An 18,847-nucleotide genomic window follows, 5' to 3' on the forward strand; every position below is an offset into this window, starting at 1 on the left:
TGGGACATTTGTCTTTGCTATCTGGACGATGTCGTCATATTCGGGAAGTCCTTCCAAGAACACAATGACCGCCTAGTACGTGTCTTGAATTGTCTGCACAACGCCGCCCTAATGCTAAACTCGAAAATGTGCCGCTTTGGAGAGCGCCAAGCGCTGGTGCTAGGACACCTTGTCAATGGTGATGGTGTAAAGCCGGATCCCCAAAAAACTGCCGCTGTTGAGTCTTTTAAACCCCCGCAGACAGTCAAGGAGTTGCGCAGTTTTCTAGGGTTGCGTTCGTATTTTAGACGCTTTATACATCGCTTTGCTGGCATTGCTTACCAATTGACGTGCCTTCTCGACAAAAACTACTTTTGACTGGACACCAGACTGCGACGCGTCATTTCGTCAGCTGAAGTTTCTTTTAATATCGAAACCCATCCTACGTCACTTCGATCCTACTGCAATGACAGAAGCACACACGGACGCTAGTGTAATCGGTTTCGGTGCAGTCCTTGTCCAACGGCACAATGAACGAGAGCATGTTATCGCGTACGCAAGTCGTACCCTGAGCAAACCGGAGCGAAACTACACAGTCAACGGACAGCAATGCCCGGCTGTCGTTTTCGCTGTGTAGCGTTTCTGTTCATATCTATACGGACGGTCCTTTACTATCGTAACTGACCATCATTCACTCTGTTGGCTGCGGAACCTTCGAGACCCATGTGGTCGCCTCGCACGCTGGGCGCTCCGATTACAGGAATATGATTTTGCCATGGTGCACAAAAGCGGGAGGCGTCATGCAGACGCAGATTGTCTTTCTAGGATGTCAATGGCCACGACCGGATCTGACAGCGACGATTTCGACAATTACATATCGACCCTCGAGGCAGCGTTTCCCGACACGAATGTTTTCAAAATAGAACAGCAAAGGGATAGCAGTCTGCAGCCTTTCTTTGCCGCCTCCCAAGCCAGCGTACCTACAAGCCGTTTTTGTGTGCGTGATGGCCTCCTATGGAAAAAAAGAGTAATTCGCCTGTCGGCCAGCGATACCTACTCGTAGTTCCCGAGACGCTTTGGACGGACGTATTGCGTGTCATGCATGATGATTCAATTTCTGGGCATTTGGGATCAGTTCGAACACTCCACCGTGCTCAAGAAATATTTTACTGGCCCAGAATGCGCTCGACTATTGAAGAATACGTTGCCAGTTGCACGCACTGTCAACGCCACAAACGTCCCACTGCACCTCCACCTGGCTTGCTGCATCCTGTGAAGACCCCGACAGCTCCGTTTGATCAAGTAGGCATTGACCTCGTTGGTCCGTTTCCGAAGTCCTTGGATGGAAATCGCTGGATTGTAATCTGCGTGGACTACCTCACATGTTACTGTGAAACCGCCGCTATTCCGTCTGCTACGGCGCATCAAGTGTCGCCTTTCCTACTGCACTCAGTCATCTTACGACACGGGCCGCCACGAATTGTCATCTCTGATTGGGGCCGACAATTCACCGCTGATGTTGTTGAAGAGCTCTTGCGTTTATGCGCCGTAACTTTTCGACACTCGACGCCATACCATCCCCAGACAAATGTCTTGACTGAGCGCGTCAACAGAACGCTTATCAACATGCTAGCCATGTATGTGGACGCAGGGCATAAGAACTGGGACACCATACTACCCTTCATCACGTGTGCGTTTAATACCGCCACGCATGAGACGACTGGGTACAGTCAATTTTTCCTGCTCTATGCCAGACCGCCATGCTACTCCCTGGATACTATCCTGCCCTTCACAAGCCATGAAGACCCTTGCCTGGCTGAGACCCTCTGTCTCGCCGAAGAAGCTCGGAGAATCGCCAGATTATGGTCTGGTGCTTCACAAGAACGTTCTAAAGTGCGATACGATGCCAGTCACCGGCGAGTCGCATACTCTGTAGGTGATTTAGTCTGGGTGTGGCATCCAATTCGGCGCCGTGGCCTACATCAAAAACTCTTGGCCCACTATGACGGCCCATATGTGATTGTCAAACGCATCGGTGATTTAACGTATGCAATAGCCCGCCTGACAGCATCCGGTCGCCGGTCTGCCAAAACCGAACTATGTCATGTTGCCCGCTTGAAGCCGTGTCAGCCTCGCACGACTCACGAACACGCCCAGAGGGCTTCGTCTGAGTAGGGGGGAAATGTCACGCTACTGACGACGATAAAGGATTGTGATGGTGTAACAGAAGAGGAGGAAGAAGCGTTGGTTTCTGGGCGCTAGTAGGCTTCATCTTGTCCCGCTACATCAGTACTGTAAATAAACACCCCCACCGTAACAATATATATATATATATATATTATAGAAGCCTCGTTCTCCACAAAATCTGAGGCCGGCGTTCTGAGCGAAAAATCACGGGAGTGCCTCTGACAGGGGGTCGTTGGTGGCTGGCATGGCCAACCACTGGTTGGTCGTAAGGTTTGCTGACGTCACGCGACCACGTGCGATGACCTCTCCTTTCAGATGGAAGATAAGCCAGACACGTAGTGCACCCCTACACGTCATGCTGGCACGTTCGTTTGGCTTCCGTCACATCTGCTGTCCCTCAAGGCAGTGTACTTGGCCGCTGCTTCTTCCAGTATATTGGAACGACATTGCCGACACGGTTATTAATGACAATCTGCGCATTCGCATGGGATGACTTTTCAATGAAATCCGGTCAGCTGATGGTCAGCCAGTATACGGCCCTGCTTTGGGCGCAACTGATACCACTGTATTTATCAAAATCAAGTGTGAGGTATTAAACCAAAAATTAAAGGATTATTAATCGGACGAGTAGAAAAGTAAGTACATGTATGCGCTAAGAAGAATCCGCGAGAATTGGCAAACGGGAACCATCACCGCTGCAGCGCCATGGCCTTATTTAAAGCCAAAACTTAAGTGTCTCCCAAGGCTGCCGCCGAGACCCGGGCGTTCTGCGGGCCCTTCTATAGAGGCCAATACCTGGTAGTTGGTGCCGTCCAAGGGCCAGTTGAAGTGCGACCAGCCGAACTGGTCGTTGCGAACAACCGCGTAGCGCACAAGAAACGAGGTCCAGGGCGGCAGGTGGCGCTGGCGCAGGTGGCAGCTGAGCACCTCGGAGGCCAAGGGCCGGCCCTCCAGCTCCCGGCCCAGCGCGAGGCTCAGCCGCGTCACGGGGCCCCACCGCATGACCCTGCGTGTACATCCATCACTGACCCTCCATTCCTGACGACTGGAATATTCTGTTTCCAACTACAGCCCAATACCGTTCTTCCTGTAAGTTCATGGACCGTGGCTAACTTGTTTTCAAAATTTCTTCCGGATAATAACATACACTTGAGAAAAATATTTCCAACATTTAACCATTCAGTCATCGCATCTTAACTGGCCGCTTTGGATAGGGCCGGCCGGTCGCTTTTTCAGCCAGCTGGCGTTTTACCTTGCCTGTATTTATCGTTCACGCCGTCAAGTAGACACGAACGGTGCAAACAAGAATTCTACACTTGATAATCACGAAACTTCATGTCACGAGTGCCTTATTTTGTTCCTGCGATAAATTATTTCACACTGAGGAATTAACTATTACAGTAAAAACTCTACCTGTCACATCTGCTGTCCATCAAGGCAGTGTACTTGGGCCGCTGCTTCTTCCAGTATATTGCAACGACATTGCCGACACGGTTATTAATGACAATCTGCGCATTTTCATGGGATGATTTTTCAATGAGATCCGGTCAGCTGATGGTCAGTCAGTATACGGCCCTTAAAAGTGCTCTTACATGAAGCAATACGTGGGACAGACGCGTTACAAGAAAAAATCCGTTTCAATACTGGTTTTTGATTCATTAAATACAATGAATAAATAAAAATATATCGATGAGTCATTAACGAGGAACTTAATAGGCACATTTACAAACGTGTTCCGGTGCTTTGTACGAAAACCTTGCTTCTGCGCGATATACACTGCCCACGGGTAAAAGACATAGAGAGAATACGCCCATGTATTGTCCGGACTATCCCAAACACAGATGAGAAAATCCAAATAAAAGCTTTATATTTTTAAAGTATAGTCCAAGTATACGAATGGAACTTAATCTTACAGCCAAGGAGGAAATTCCTGAGACTCAACCCCTAGGCCTACGTGCCGGGAGTAAGGAGCCTCTATTTAAGGTGGACAATAAAAGTTGTTATCCATCCATTCTGGGACTCAAACTTCTGTATTTATTATTTATCCACAGAATAGCACTAAATTCTGAATCGTGCAGACTATTAGCGAGAACGCCACAAATGCGACACTCGCTCCTTTTCTCTAGTTTCGTACCTTTCTAGGACCAATCACTCTTTCCACATATAATCCCTGATGGAATAGTTTACCAGACAGCAGCACGCAGTGTCTTGATGACCAAGTTTAAAATTCACTCTTCATGTGAGGTGGTCTGCTTGCGTTCTGGCGTATATATTTATCACTGTTTTTGTGTTCAACTCCTGCTGAGGCTTTGTAGTTTGCAGCGTTTTACAAATAAAATGCAGGAAAGCATTTAACGGCTATATTTCAACAATTTTTTGTCCTCCAACTCCGTCCGTTCATCCGCGGTACAAATCCTCAAGATGCCATCTTAACGACGTCAAAATTCTCGTTTCTCTCTGTCTTGTATGGCCTGCTAAGTTAGCAGTTGAGTACTTAGACGACGTCAGAATTCCTCGTGTAGGTTTTAGCTGTGTCAACTAAGCAGTGTCATCACCGACAATTACCATTTTGCGAAAGTGGTAATTATGGTAACTTTACGTGCATTACAGAAAGAACTGTGGCGCGTTCAACGCGTGGGCGGCGCTCGGTACGCAGCTCTCCCATAGACACAACTTTAGTCTGCAGCAACGGCCGTATACAGTTCGTCCGCGATAGACAGTAGCTTGCTGTTAAAGATTTTCTTTTTACCATCAAACCAATTTATAAGCACGGGATTTCGATGTCTTTGGCTTGTTTGGTCCGGGCCAATATCCGGAAAATGGTTTCCTGTGCTGCTGAGCGGAGCAATACACACGCCGCACGCCATGGCTCACAGTTGGCAACTGCCATTTATTTAAGTTGTATGCTACAATACGCTCTTTTGTGCACACAATAATCGTCATAAAGGCGGCAGATGTTTTATTTTTTATTTATCCAGCCGGAGTGCCAGGCTTTAGGCAGGAGCAAGGCATACATAGTATCAAAGAGAAAAAAAAATTGAATACATGGATCCGTAACTAATCATCATAAATACAAGTCAACGTTAGACCAGCAAGCTGTAGATTAGATTGAAAAATAGAAAAAGGAATGTAAATCAAGACATGTTGCAACAAAAAAGCTCGAAGACTATCCAACCCGACACCACGATCTGAGTACAATGCAGTAAATGTGTTCAAATATTCAGGACAGCGCGTGACAGAATGAAGATACACTTGTGCATCAGCAGATAGGGTATTCCACTGGCTAGTCGTTCTAGGAAAGAAGGAATCTTTAAAAATGTTGGTTTCACAGGAGCATTCTTTAACCTTTTTAGGGTTATAGGAACATTTTGTGCTTGGGTTAGAAGTTTCAGTGTAAAGTGTTTTATCAATTCCTAATTGGTTATGATAACGTAAGTAAAAAAGCTTCATTCTTTTCCGGTAACGTATTGAGGCCAGGCTTTCGAAGTTGGCATCTAGTAAGAGTTTGGTTGGAGATGTGCGCCATTTATATGCGTTATAAATGAATCTTACTGATTTACGTTGTACTTTTTCTAGTTTGATTATGTTAGTTTGTGTGTAGGGGTCCCAAATAGCGGCATCCTTACCCTTCAGGGTCCTCCAAATCTACTAGAACGCCCCACCTATTATGGTGCGATCCTCAGGCCGCAGCCCTTCCGCCCACACCGTATTTTCTGTTATCATTGCCATAAAGAAGCGCATATGCAAACCACCTGCCCCACTCCAGAGCAATGGTCGATATGAATGAGTCAGCAGGCCTTCGTGCCCTTTGCAAATCGCCAGGTCACGATATTCGTTCTCCCGCTTGTCCAAAGAAGAGGGCAAGGAAACTGAACAAGGCGTCTGGGAACACTGATGTCACTACAAGCAATCGCTTCGTTGCTGTCGCTTGTGATGAAAATGATTTTCCTGAACTTCCTACCCTTGACTCCACAACTCACAACGTGTCTTTTCAAGAAAATGCAAAAGCAAAAGCTGCTGACTGCCGACCAAGAAAGGCCACAACGACAAGTAAAGCCACAGACCACACAGATGACGCTCTTGATAATGCCATCGCAGAGGCTTGTCGCCATTTAGAAGAACTCACTAAGCGCCGCTCACAGCCAACCCGAACCAATGAGCCACATGTTTGCACCAATGCCCTAATCAATGTGCATACCCCAACAATGGATAAAATATTGGCATTCATGAAGCAGCTGACCACCCTGATAATTGAAGCGCATCGGCCTCGTCATGGATAGTACATCATCTCTGGTGGTGCAACGGAACTGCCGAGGTTTTGATAATAGGGCACTAGAAGTGAACATCCGCCTGCGCGACGGCAAGCTCAAGGCATGGGTCTTCCTTCTTCAAGAACACAATTCGCTTCCTCGTCTTCCTGGTTTCTGCGCATCCCATTCTCCTTCCATCAATGACCGCCGGTGCACCGCTTCCTCTTTTTATCAAGGTAAAGCTGCAATTTATGTTCATCATTGTGTCCCCCATACACCGATCGATCTTTCACGGTAGTCCAATACTCGACAAGAGGTCATTGGCATTCTCGTTAAGCCTGCAAATACACCAATGATTCTAGTATATTTTATGGTCATCCAGAAACAGCATCTCCCAAACTTGGTTGGATTCGTTTCCTCCGCAATAACTACTCGGATCATCATCATCATCATCAGCCTGACTATACCCACTGTAGGGCGAAGGCCGCCCTCTCCCATATTTCTCCAGTTAACCCGGTTCTGTGTTAGCTGCATCCACTTGACCCCTGCGAACTTCTTAATCTCATCCGCCCACCTAACTTTCTGCCGCCCACTGCTACGCTTTCCTTCCCTTGGAATCCAGTTTGTTACCCTAAGAGACCATTGGCTATCCTCTCTTCGCACTACATGTCCTGCCCATGCCCATTTCATCTTTTTGATTTCCACTAGAATGTCAGTAACTTGAGTTATTTCTCTGACTCACTCTGCACGCTTCCTATCTCTTAAAGTTACCCCTACCACTTTTCGTTCCATAGCCCTCTAAGTTGTCCTCAACCTAAGTAAAACCCTCTTGGTTAGCCTCCCCGTTTCAGCCCCATAGGTGAGTACAGGTAAGATGCAACTGTTGTATACTTTCCTCTTCAGCGATGCCGGTAAGCTGCTAGTCATAATCTGCGAGTGCTTGCCAAATGCGCTCCATCCCAATCTTATTCTTGTTATTTCCTTTTCATGGTCCGGATCTGCAGTTACTACCTGTCCTAAGTAGACATATTCGCCTACTACTTCAGTGCTTCGCTACCTAACGTAAACTGCTGTTCCCTCCCGAGGCTGTTGAACATTACCTTAGTCCTCTGCATATTGATTTTCAAGCCAACCTTTCTATTTTTCCTGTCTAGGTCATCAATCATTATTTGCAGTTCATCCCCCGAGTTACTTAGCAAGGCAATATCATCAGCAAATCGCAGATTACTGAGGTATTCTCAATCTACCCTTATCCCTAAGTGCTCCCATTCCAATTCTGAATACTTCCTCTAAGCAAGCTGTGAATAGTACTGGGGAGATCGTGTCTCCTTGCCTAACACCTTTCTTTGTGTGAATTTTGTTACTTTCTTTATGCAGAACTATGGTTGCTGTGCAGCCACTATATATATATATATATATATATATCTTCCAGCACTTTCACGTACAGCTCGTCTGAATGCTATGTATAGGGGTGGTTATATTCCGAGCATGTTTCTATCACGTGGTTGATGATATGGATATGATCGATAGTAGAGTACCGTTTCCGAAAACATGCTTAATCATTTGCTTGATTGCAGTCTAAGGTTGTCCTGATTCTATTAGCAATTACCTTAGTAAATACCTTATACGTAAGAGACAGTAAGCTGATTGGTCTGTAATTTTTAACGTCCTTAGCGTCCCCTTTCTTATGAATGAGGATAATGTTTGCATTCTTCCATAGTTCCGGTACCGTCGATGACACCAGACACTACGTATACAGGGTGACCAGTTTTCTAGCATGATATACCCCCCCCCCCCCCCCCGTCCGTCACTGGTGGAACGTCTGACTTTTTCCCTATACCGCCAATTTCGTTACGGTCCTGACTACTATGGCTACTGTAGATATCTATATAGAACTCCTCGGCTACTTTGACTATCTTGCCCATATTCGTGATGACGTTGCCCGCCTTGTCCCTTAGTGCATACATCTGGTTTCTGCCAATGCCCAATTTTTTCTTTACCGCTTTAAGGCTTCCCCCATTCTTTACAGCATGCTCTATTTTCTCCACGTTATACTTCCTTATATCGGCCACCTTGCGCTTATTGATTAGCTTTGATATCTCGGCCAATTATGTCTGATCTGTTCGATTGGAAGCTTTCATACTCTGGCGTTTCTTAATCAAATCTTTCGTCTCCTTACGACAGCTTACCGCTATCATCTCTAACTATCGCGCCTACTTATACAGCGCACTCAGTAATCTCTGAAATTGTTGTTCATTGCTTCTAGGGTAATGTCGCCATCCTCAGTTAGATCTGAATATCTATTTTGTAGCGAGATACTGACCTCTTCTGCCCTCCCCCTCACCGCTAAATCATTGATAGACTTCTTTCCTAATAATCTGTAGCGTTTCTTCTTCAGATTTAGACTAATTCAAGACCTCACTGTCCTGTGTTCACTGCATCGTATTTTCCCGATTACCTCTACATCTTGCATAATGGCGGGAGTTGAACACCAGTATGAAGTCAATTTCATCTTTAGTCTCCCCGTTAGGACTTTTCCATGCCCATTTCCGGTTCTTCCGTTTGCTGAAGAAGGTAATCATTTAAGGTTTCCTACTCGGGTACCTTCAAATAAATTGGCGGAGACTTCAATGGCGCTCACACTCGTGGGGTTACTCTTTGGATTCCTCCCGGGGTGCTCACATTCATGACACCTTTCTAGATTATTCATTCCATCTTCTAAATAAACCGCAAACTGCAACACGCCCACGAGGCGGCCCATATTCACCTGACTTGTGATGGTGGTTAGGTCCCGGCAACCCTCGTTGGAATGTTGACCCAGGTACATGGGGGAGCGACCACAGCCCTATCTTAATCTCCATTACACCTTCGCGTCTGCGGAAAATACGCTGCAGCGTTCGTTTCACATATTGGGACGCTGTTCGCTCGGATAATTGGTTGTCTATATTGAATCCCTCTACCGCTCTCTCTGCACTTTCGGCTGTTTTGACAGCTCACAGATTCTCCACTACTGTAAATGAGAACCCGGGCATGCACCTTTTAAATCGCTGGACTCTTCGTCGCCAGGCAGGTCGTTACGCTTCTAACCCTGATGACCCTTCAGCTACTCCCGCTATTCATCGGGCTATTGCACGCGCGCGGCGCTACTCAAAGCGATTTAGCATGAAACGCTGGGCTGCATGGTGTCAGCGTACACAGGGCAGTTGGTATCTTTGGCGGGTATTTCACTCCATGGAACACCCGTCTCAAGTAATCGATTACACCAAAAGCATTCGCCTGGCGCTGAATGTGGATGAAGCTTCATTTGCACGACAAGCAGCCCATTAGTTTTTCCCAAACCATGATTGCATTCCTACTCTTCCTCCGGTGTTACTAATGGCGGAGCCCCCTGATGACATTCCTACAGACTTCGCTATGGCAGAATTGCTGGCCACCGTAGACCGTCAAGACAAACACTGTCCCCGGACACGATGGCATACCTAATTTCTTGTTTCGCAATTTGGAAGGGTCGGCTTTACAATCTCTGCTTGATAAATTCAATGAAATGTGGCATTCTGGAGTAATTCTGGGAGAGTGGAAACATTCTATTGTTGTTTTAATACCAAAGTCGGAAACTTCGTCAATAGCCAAAGTCAGGTCAATCGCCAGTTTCTCAGCCATCCGCCCTATTTCCCTTACACCTACTATCTGCAAGCTTTACGAACACATTCTAGCAGCTCGCTTGTCATGGTGGTTGAAACTAAATGCTTGTTATCCGGAATCTCAAATCGGGTTCCGTCCCCAAACTGGAATGGAAGACGGCCTTGCAGTTTCCGCTGCCCCAGAGGCATTTGGTTCGTACTGTGACCGCTACAAACAACGCAAAGGCATATGGCAACATCCTTCACTCTGCAATTCTTAGCACCCTTCAGGATAGCGGTCTCCCGAATGCTTTTTTCTCTCAATTTACTCCTTTTTAACAAACAGAAGCTTCGTGTGCAGTATTCGTGTGCATGAGAAGCCTCTTGGTCACTTTACCTCCAACCGTGGGGTGCCCCAGGGTTCCTTCCTCGCCCTCACAATATTTAACGTGGCTTTTATTCCTCTTGTCCTAGCCCTAGAAAACATGCCTTTTGTACGCATTATTGCGTATGCCGACGACGTGACCTTGTGGTCCTGTCATACAGTTGCGTCCGTACAACAGTCGGCGCTTAAGCACGCGCTGGATGTTTTAACACCTCAACTCCCCGGGTCAGTCCCTATCGTGTAATAAATCATGTTCCATTCGCATCGGAAACAAATCTGGCTAACGGAAAGCAGCCCCTTTCACTTTTACGGTAGATAATTCTCAAATTCATCAAGTGGAAAGTGTTCATGTGCTAGGTCTTCTTTTCATACATCTGGGACTGGAACACCTTGGCTAAACGCTACCCGTAAATCGGCTCACGATACGCTTGGTCTGATTCGTCGCATAGCTATGCGCTCAGGCAGAGCGCGTTCTGATACTGCTCGTCAGCTCGTGCGCTCCATCCTTCAGCCGCGAATAGTGTACTAGGCACAACTTCAGCGCCTCACCCGACGTCAATGGGACTCTCTTGAAGCTATCAATCGCGAGGCGATGCGCGCCATTACCTATCTCCCTCGTCTTACACCCATACCCGTTCTGCCCGTTCCGCAATAGTACGCTCAACTTAATACATTAGCTGAACGCATCGACCAGCGTGAGACAAGCAGAGCACGGATAATGTTGATTCAGCTCCATAGCTTACACACTATTCGTCCTTGTTCGTACTGTCAACTCACAGACAATCGCTCCCCTGCTTCGCCGCCAATATCAGCCGCGCATTTGCCTCCAGGGTGCATAACATTGCCGCGAAACTTTCAAAACTGTATTTGTTGTTTTTTTAGCAGCCGCCGGCATGCGGCCTTATCACTGTGATTCTGGCACGCGTATCAATTCGGTATTCTTTGTTTGTTAATGCTCGATGTCGCGAGACGCACCTTTATCATTTTCTTTGTCGCGCAAGATGCGCCGAGATCTGTCTCGAAGATTCCGACCACTCGCGTATGTTTCTACAATGTTCCAGGTTGTGCTAGTAACAGTTTGCGACGTTATCTAGATGGTTCTGAGCAGCCTTTAAATTGAGCGTTGATGTGTGCATGCGACAGGCATTCTTTGTTCGACGATCGACGAGCACGTTTGTTGCTATCGCCACCGCCGAGTTGCTGAGTTGCCTAGTTCTTTTGCGGGCGCAGATCAGCCCAATAGAGAGTTAATTTCAGTACTATTAAGCCTGTGTCTTCTTTTGGTGTCTACGGCCCTGTCACCACTACGTGACATCTGGTGGAGGTGCTGCCCTTCGAGTCCCGGTTTACCCCTTCACGCCAAGACACCAACCCCGTTCCTGTCATCCTGGGGAATCAGCGAACAGGCCAGCGAATCAGTTGCCGTCTTCAAGGGCTGCAGCCAGAACACGGTCTGCTGCCGGACCCCATTCGATCTCGGAAGGCATCAATGCTGACAATGGCCCAGCCTACAGCATCGGTTGTTTTCGTCCAACCCCGTGAGCCGCCCTGCTTCTATGGACGACCGGACGAGGATGCGGAAGACTCGCGCGACCTGTTCGAACACATGGCAACTTTCAACGCCAAGAACGACGAAACGAAGCTTAGGCAAGTCTACCTTTCTCTTAAAGGATCTGCCCGAATATAGTTCGAAAATCATGAGGCAGCTTTGAAGGATGGGAGATATTCAAGAAAGAGTTTTTGGCTGCCTTTTCAAGCGTCGTCCGAAAGAAAAGAGCACAGGCCCTCCTTCAATCAAGACTTCAATTCCCTAACGAGCCTGTCCTGGCGTACGTGGCGTAAAGGCAAACGTGCCATTTCAATGGGAAGCACCGCAAGCGGAAGCCTTCGAGGAACTTAAGCGCCGTCTACAGACCCCTCCTGTGCTAGGCCACTTTGATGAAAACGCCGAGACCGAGATACATACCGACGCGAGCAGTCTGGGGCTAGGTGCCGTTCTCATTCAGAATAATGCTGGACAAGAGAAAGTAATCGCCTATGCTAGCAGGTCCCTCTCGAAAGCCGAAGCCAATTACTCGACGACCGAGAAGGTGTGCCTCGCGATCATCTTCGCCACTTCAAAGTTCCGCCCGAACATATACGACCGACCATTCGAGGTGGTAAGCGATCACCACGCGCTCTGCTGGCTGGCAAATTTGAAGAATCCCTCCCGCCGCCTTGCTCGATGGAGCCTACGTCTTCAAGAATTCGACATCACAGTCGTCCACAAGTCAGGCCGCAAGCACTTCGATGCAGACTGCTTGTCACGAGCCCTCGTTGATGCGCCGGCGAAAGAAGACGACGAAGACGTCTTTTTGGGACCGGTAAGTGCCATTTTGTCTGAGGTCATCATCATCATCATCATCACCGGTAAGCGCCAGCAGTTTCGCAGAACAACAGCCATCAGACCCTGAGTTGAAAGCGCTAGTCGATTACCTAAAAGGAGGACCGCTTCCCGGCCCTCCTGCTATGTTCAGGGGTCATTTATCATCGGTCGCGTTAAGCAATGGCCTCCTCGTGAAAAAAATTTCGCACCCAACAGGACCGCGCAGCTTCTTGTTGTGCCTAAAAGCCTCCGGCAGGAAATTCTGGAGGCGTTGCACGATGAGCCCACAGCAGGCCATCTCGGGTTTGCGCGCACGTTGCGTCGAATCAAGGAAAAGTGCTACTGGCCGCGACTGCCTGCTGAAGTTGCCCACTACGTGAAGACGTGTCGTGAGTGCCAACGACGCAAGACGCCGCCGATCAGACCAGCGGGACTATTAAACCCGATTCCACCCTCAATCCTGCCTTTTCAAAAAATTGGGATGGATCTCTTTGGCCCCTTTTCACCTTCATCTATGGGTAACAAGTGGATCATCGTGGTCACTGACTACCTTACCCGTTACGCCAAAGCAAAAGCACTACCCAATGTACCGCGGCAGAAGTCGCCAAATTTTTTTGTCGAATACATTCTCTTGCGTCTTGGCCAAGGTCAATGTACAACTGGTCGCGCAACTTGGAAGAAAACGCGTGCAGCTGCCTACTGCCAGCGGCATCAACTCGATGATGAGGGCTCCTGCGAACTGTGAGGCAAATTACTAGCGCACAGAAAATAAGATCTGCCAGAACTCCAAAGAACTAGAAAGTAAACATAATATTCGTTCTCAGGAATGAATGCAGTTTTTGTTTCTTGCGTAAGAAAAAACGTGTCACATTTTTAATAATATTTTAACTTGTTTCTAACGGCCTCTCTCGGCCACTTATTATCCGCTGCGTAGTTGCCCAAAGCTCAGATATGGCTCAGACCAAAGCTTTTTTCATCCGTGGAATGGTTGCGTCATCGGCCCCGGTTCAACGTTCATTGTTGCGTGCTGCGTAGAGAGTGGGTTATCTGTAACAAACAGTCAGTATTTCATTCTGCTGGTTGTGGTAGAGCTTTACAGCAAGGCGAAGACTGTCTGTGCTCGATGAGAAACTGATTGCCGCTGCATGTGCGCATTTCCGGACGATGGGACAATGCTGCGTCACAGCTCGGTGGCTCGGCTCGGCCTCCCAGGCACGTCGTAAAAATGGTGGCTTGTTTTACGGATACACGTCTGCATGAGCGGCGTATCGCTGCATGTTTTAATTGAGCGGTGAAGGTGAGATTTTATTGCCCCCAAGACGCGTGTCGCATTGCTCAAAGCCTTCCGTTCCGCTCCCTTTGCTGCGTGTTTTGCTTACTGCGTTGTATTACCGCACCAACGTTCGCTGAACCTGCTTTAGCTGTTATTACAGTGATGTTCCTATTTGTCAATGGGATCTTTCTCATGAAAATGTTAAATGCTTAAGTTGTAAATTTGTAACCTCACATTGACTCCTCTCAGTGGCACACGAAGCGCGAGTAAAATAATGGAATCGTGAACAGGGCGAGATTTATTGGAGCAAAGCTATATCGTAGATATTTTGACTTCTCAGACGCATTAACTTCTAAATACTAGTAATCCCAATTTGAATTGCTTGCCTAAGATCTTACAGGTTGGCGTTCTAGCGCTAGCGTTAGTTATTCCGTTCGTTTGTTTTTGTTGTTCTTTGACACTGATGTGTACTTTGTTTGTTAGCAAGATTTTTTACCCTTTTATAATCTCACCGCGTCTCGTTAGAAGACCTACGCTCAGGTCACTTTATCACGAGGATTTCATGAAGACCGTGACGAATGAGCGGTGGTCGGTTTCCTACACTTAAAGATTTCATTGTCGTGAAGCGTCTATGTAAGTAATAGTGAATTAATAAAGCCTGGCTTTCTATGCAGCACAGCTTCACTCATTTATGAACCTTAGTGAAATGCCTCAAGCCATGTGATTCTATCCATGTGCTTGCCGAATTCACTTGAAGGCCCTTGTTCACAAACGTGCCCGAAGAAATAAGCCCCAGAATGCGTTTACATGACGCGCGACGAAAGACTAGGCTAACGACGACGGAGGCAGAACGATGCTATGATAAGGTGGTTAAAGATGCCGTAACATTTCAGTTAACGTAAAACTTGACTGTAGAAATCCATGTCAAGTAAAGTTGGCTGAACAGTTACGGTGTCCATTTTTCTGCCTTATCCGAGCATCGTACTGCCTCCGTCGTTGTTGGCCTTGTTTTTCGTTCATAAGTAAAAAGACGATCAAATTCCCCGCCAAAAGTACGTCCCTGTGACGTGACAAGCAACGTCACGTGTTTTTTGTGCCTCACAGTTCGCAGGGGGCGCTGGGAAACTGAAGCCTCGCTCAGAGTCGACACGCAGGCTTCTATGGGAGTTACGCTACCATTTGTTCTTCTACCATGTCACGGCGCCCCAGAAGTGCTCATCACGGACAGGGGAACGGCGTTTACGGCAGAGTTGACACAAGCCATCTGGGAATAAAGTCAGACAAGCCATCGACGAACAACTCCGTACCATCCCCAGACCAATGGACATACGGAGCGCCTGAACAAAACGATTGTGGGCATGATCGCCATGTACGTCGACGCCGAACACAAGACCTGGCACGCCATCTTGCCGTACGTGATCTTTGCGTATAACATGGCAGTCCAGGAGACGACCAGAGCGACCCCGTTCAAGCTTGTGTACGTAAGGGAGCCCACGACGACTCTCGACGCAATGCTGCCGCACGTAACCAACGAGGACCACTTTGACGTCGCCATCTACCTGCAGCATGCAGAGGAATCCCAATGACTTGCGCGGCTGCGTATTAAAGACCAACAGCGCACCGACACCCGACGATACAACTTACGACGTAATGGTAATGGTAAACATGGTAATGTTTAAGTTGCTTTGTTTATTTCGGAACATCAAGGCGATGTTTTTTTATGGGGGGAGGGATGCCGCGAAGCCTTCAAAACTGTATTTGTTGTTTTTTTTAGCAGCCGCCGGCATGCGGCCTTATCACTGTGATTCTGGGACGCGTATCAATTCGGTATTCTTTGTTAATGCTCGATGTCGCGAGACGCACCTTAATCATTTTTTTTTGTCTCGCAAGATGCGCCGAGATCTGTCTCGAAGATTCCGACCACTGGCGTATGTTTCTACAAAGTTCCAGGTTGTGCTAGACACAGTTTGCGGCGTTATCTAGATGGTTCTGAGCAGCCTTTAAATTGAGCGTTGATGTGTGCGACGGGCATTCTTTGTTCGACGATCGACGAGCACGTTTGTTGCTATCGCCGCCGCCGAGTTGCTTAGTTCTTTTGCGGGCGCAAGTCAGCTCAATAAAGAGTTAATTTCAGTACTATCTAGCCTGTGTATTCTTTGGTGCCTACTGCCTTGTCACCACTACGTGACGATGTACACCGATATGCATCACTCACAGTTCTGCGGGGATTTACCACTGCGTACAGTCCCTCCCACCTTCATCTTAACTCTCGCGCAACGTATAGCGTGGATGCTTGCACCCCCCTTGCATTGTAGCTTCAGCCGATACACAACGCAATTAGTTCCCTCCCACTTGAACCCACATTTAATACTGTTTATATTTACACTGACTCCCTAGCCGCCCTTAAGCAGCCCCTGTCCTGTTCGTATACACTGGATTCGTGGCCATACTCACGATCTACATAATATCCAGCTGGATAAAATGACACACCTGACACATCAGACATCTCGCCACCTCCCCCTCTTCACCCAGATCCGTTCCTGTGCCATGTTTCCGAGAAAGAATCTGCGTCAGCGAACACGCGCTCTAATTCCTCCGTGTTCCTACCTTCTCCCCCGTAATCTCACTCGGGAGGAGGAGGTATCTGTGCGCTGGATTCGGGTAGGAGCGGCTCTGACCCCTTCTATGCGTCATCGGTGGCGTGACGAACGCTTTCAAGTGACCAAAAAATGCCCGCATTGTGGTGCTTCACCGGAACTGTGCGATTTGAGGCATCTATTGTGGACCTGCCCAGCTACGGCATCCGTGAGACTGTGCTACCTACGAAAAGTAGGCCTGCGATGGGACCTTGACTGTGACTACAGGAAGTGGACGTTAAACAATCAGTACATCGGCAACTTATGGAGGGGCGCTGCGAGCAGTAGGAAAGGACGGCCGTGTGTTACATCGGCTCCATCGAATTTATGCTTCTTTCATGAATACGAATTTCCAAAGCGCTTCAAAAGCATCAGGACTAGTTCCCAGTCACTTCAGAACAACGAGGAGACCACCGTTTCTCAGGTGGGACTATTTTCTCAATTTCAACGAGGATTTCAAGTTCAAGCGGATCGAGCGAGTAGCTAAGCCGAACAGATAGGCCTCGACTCAACTGCGGCTCCTGATAACCTTGACAGGGTACGACCCGGGTGGAATGCGTATCGTGTCCAATCCGCAGGCGAAAACGCCAGTTCTCGACAAGGTTACGGAAGCCAATATCCAACGCAAGATAGACGAGTGGGAACGCGCCAGTAACAACCGCTCGTCAGGGCAGAAAGGACGAACGCCAGATGTCACCGCCGCAGCTGATACGCCGCTGCAGCAGACGCCACGCACGCAAGTCAAGCGTTGGAAGCCTCCTCCGCAGCCGCGTCTCGACAAGCAGTCATCCTAATCAAGCCTAGAGGAACGCTGGATCTCAGCAAATTCAGGGGAAGCAACTCTCTCTGAAGTTCCTTGCACACGGCAGCAGATATTCACAACACATCAGCAGCGCTCAGCGTTTGGCCCATTTGGGAACAAAACATCATCGTCGTCGGCGTGCGAGACGCCGAAATAATCAGAAAGATCCTCGCAATTCAAGAACTCAAACTAGGGGACACAGCATACGCAGTGTACTCCTACCTCCGGCCCTCTGACGACACATGTAAAGGAGTAATACAGGTGGACCCTAGAGTTTCCAACGAAGACATCACGGAAGCGCTTCGATCCCCGGACGCACCAGTGGTGATCGTGAGAAAACTAGGTTCCTCCAACATAGGGGCCGTCGCTTTCGAAGGAAGAAAGGTCCCTTTTCTCGTCTTTTACTACGGTGAGACACTTCCCGTGCGCCTGTACAAGAAAACAACACCAGCCTGTTTACTGTGCGGGAAACTTGGACACCGGGCGGATGTCTGCCCTTGCCCTGCGCAGTCACGATGTCCGCAGTGTGGTCAGGACGATATTCAAGAAGCCCATGACTGCCAACTCAAGTGCACGGTGTGCGAAGGACCACATCCTATGGGGTCGAATCAATGCAAATACAAGTACCGGACATCACAACCAGCCAAATCCAAGACAGGTCAAGACAGTCACCAGTCCAGGGCCAAGTTTCGAGACCGGTCCAGCCGCAGAGGCACATCGAGCAGCGGCGACCTACTGACCCAACAGACCCAGTCCAACAGCAGCAACTCAGAACGGCTCACGGTCATCAAGCAAAGGACCTGGCACTACTGACAAGGCGCCGCATCTCACCGGCAGTCGTCCAGCTGAGAAGACAACAGGACCCCATAACAAGAAGCAGCGCAACGACGGCAAGGTGAGCTGGGAAGATGTAGCTGCCTCCTTCCCTGAAGCGTTAGCTTATAAACAACTTAAAGCAGAGATCGAGAAACTAAAGTCAGAAAATAAGAAACTAAACGAGCAATTAGGCATCGCAGCCAATCCGAACAACACATTACTCCAATTGACGCAACAGGCATGTCAGATGGAGGAGGATAAGGTAGAGGTACACCCTCCGTACCCACAGCAGCTAAATACTAGCACCGTCGACAGGCAAACTGCACTCGAGATGCCACAGCAGGCACCAATGCCACAGGCAGCAGCACCGCAGGCACCCATGTCGCAATATACCGAGAACACCCAAACGAAGGACCGCATTTACCCGCTTGGAAAACACAGTCCAAGATCTCATGGAGAATAAATTACAAATTATGATCGAGACAACAACCAAAAGCATGTTAGAATCAGTCATATCAAGCCCATGATGGAAAC

General features: G+C 48.2%; 1 protein-coding gene across 3 annotated transcripts in view; it reads right to left on the reverse strand.

Moving 5' to 3' along the window:
* The window catches only part of LOC146201233 (uncharacterized protein C15orf61), a 224,895-nt gene that overhangs the window by 98,514 nt on the left and 107,534 nt on the right, over window positions 1-18,847 (reverse strand). For all 3 annotated transcript variants that reach the window (XM_084595700.1, XM_084595701.1, XM_084595699.1), the window contains exon 2: window positions 2,962-3,172. In XM_084595700.1, coding sequence (XP_084451826.1) covers window positions 2,962-3,168 — 207 coding nt within the window. In that variant the 5' untranslated portion in view covers window positions 3,169-3,172. The remainder of the gene's footprint in view (window positions 1-2,961; window positions 3,173-18,847) is intronic.

Source organism: Amblyomma maculatum, chromosome 2 (assembly GCF_055883805.1).
Source record: "Amblyomma maculatum isolate TAMU_Amacu chromosome 2, ASM5588380v1, whole genome shotgun sequence".
Classification (NCBI taxonomy): Eukaryota; Metazoa; Arthropoda; class Arachnida; order Ixodida; family Ixodidae; genus Amblyomma; species Amblyomma maculatum.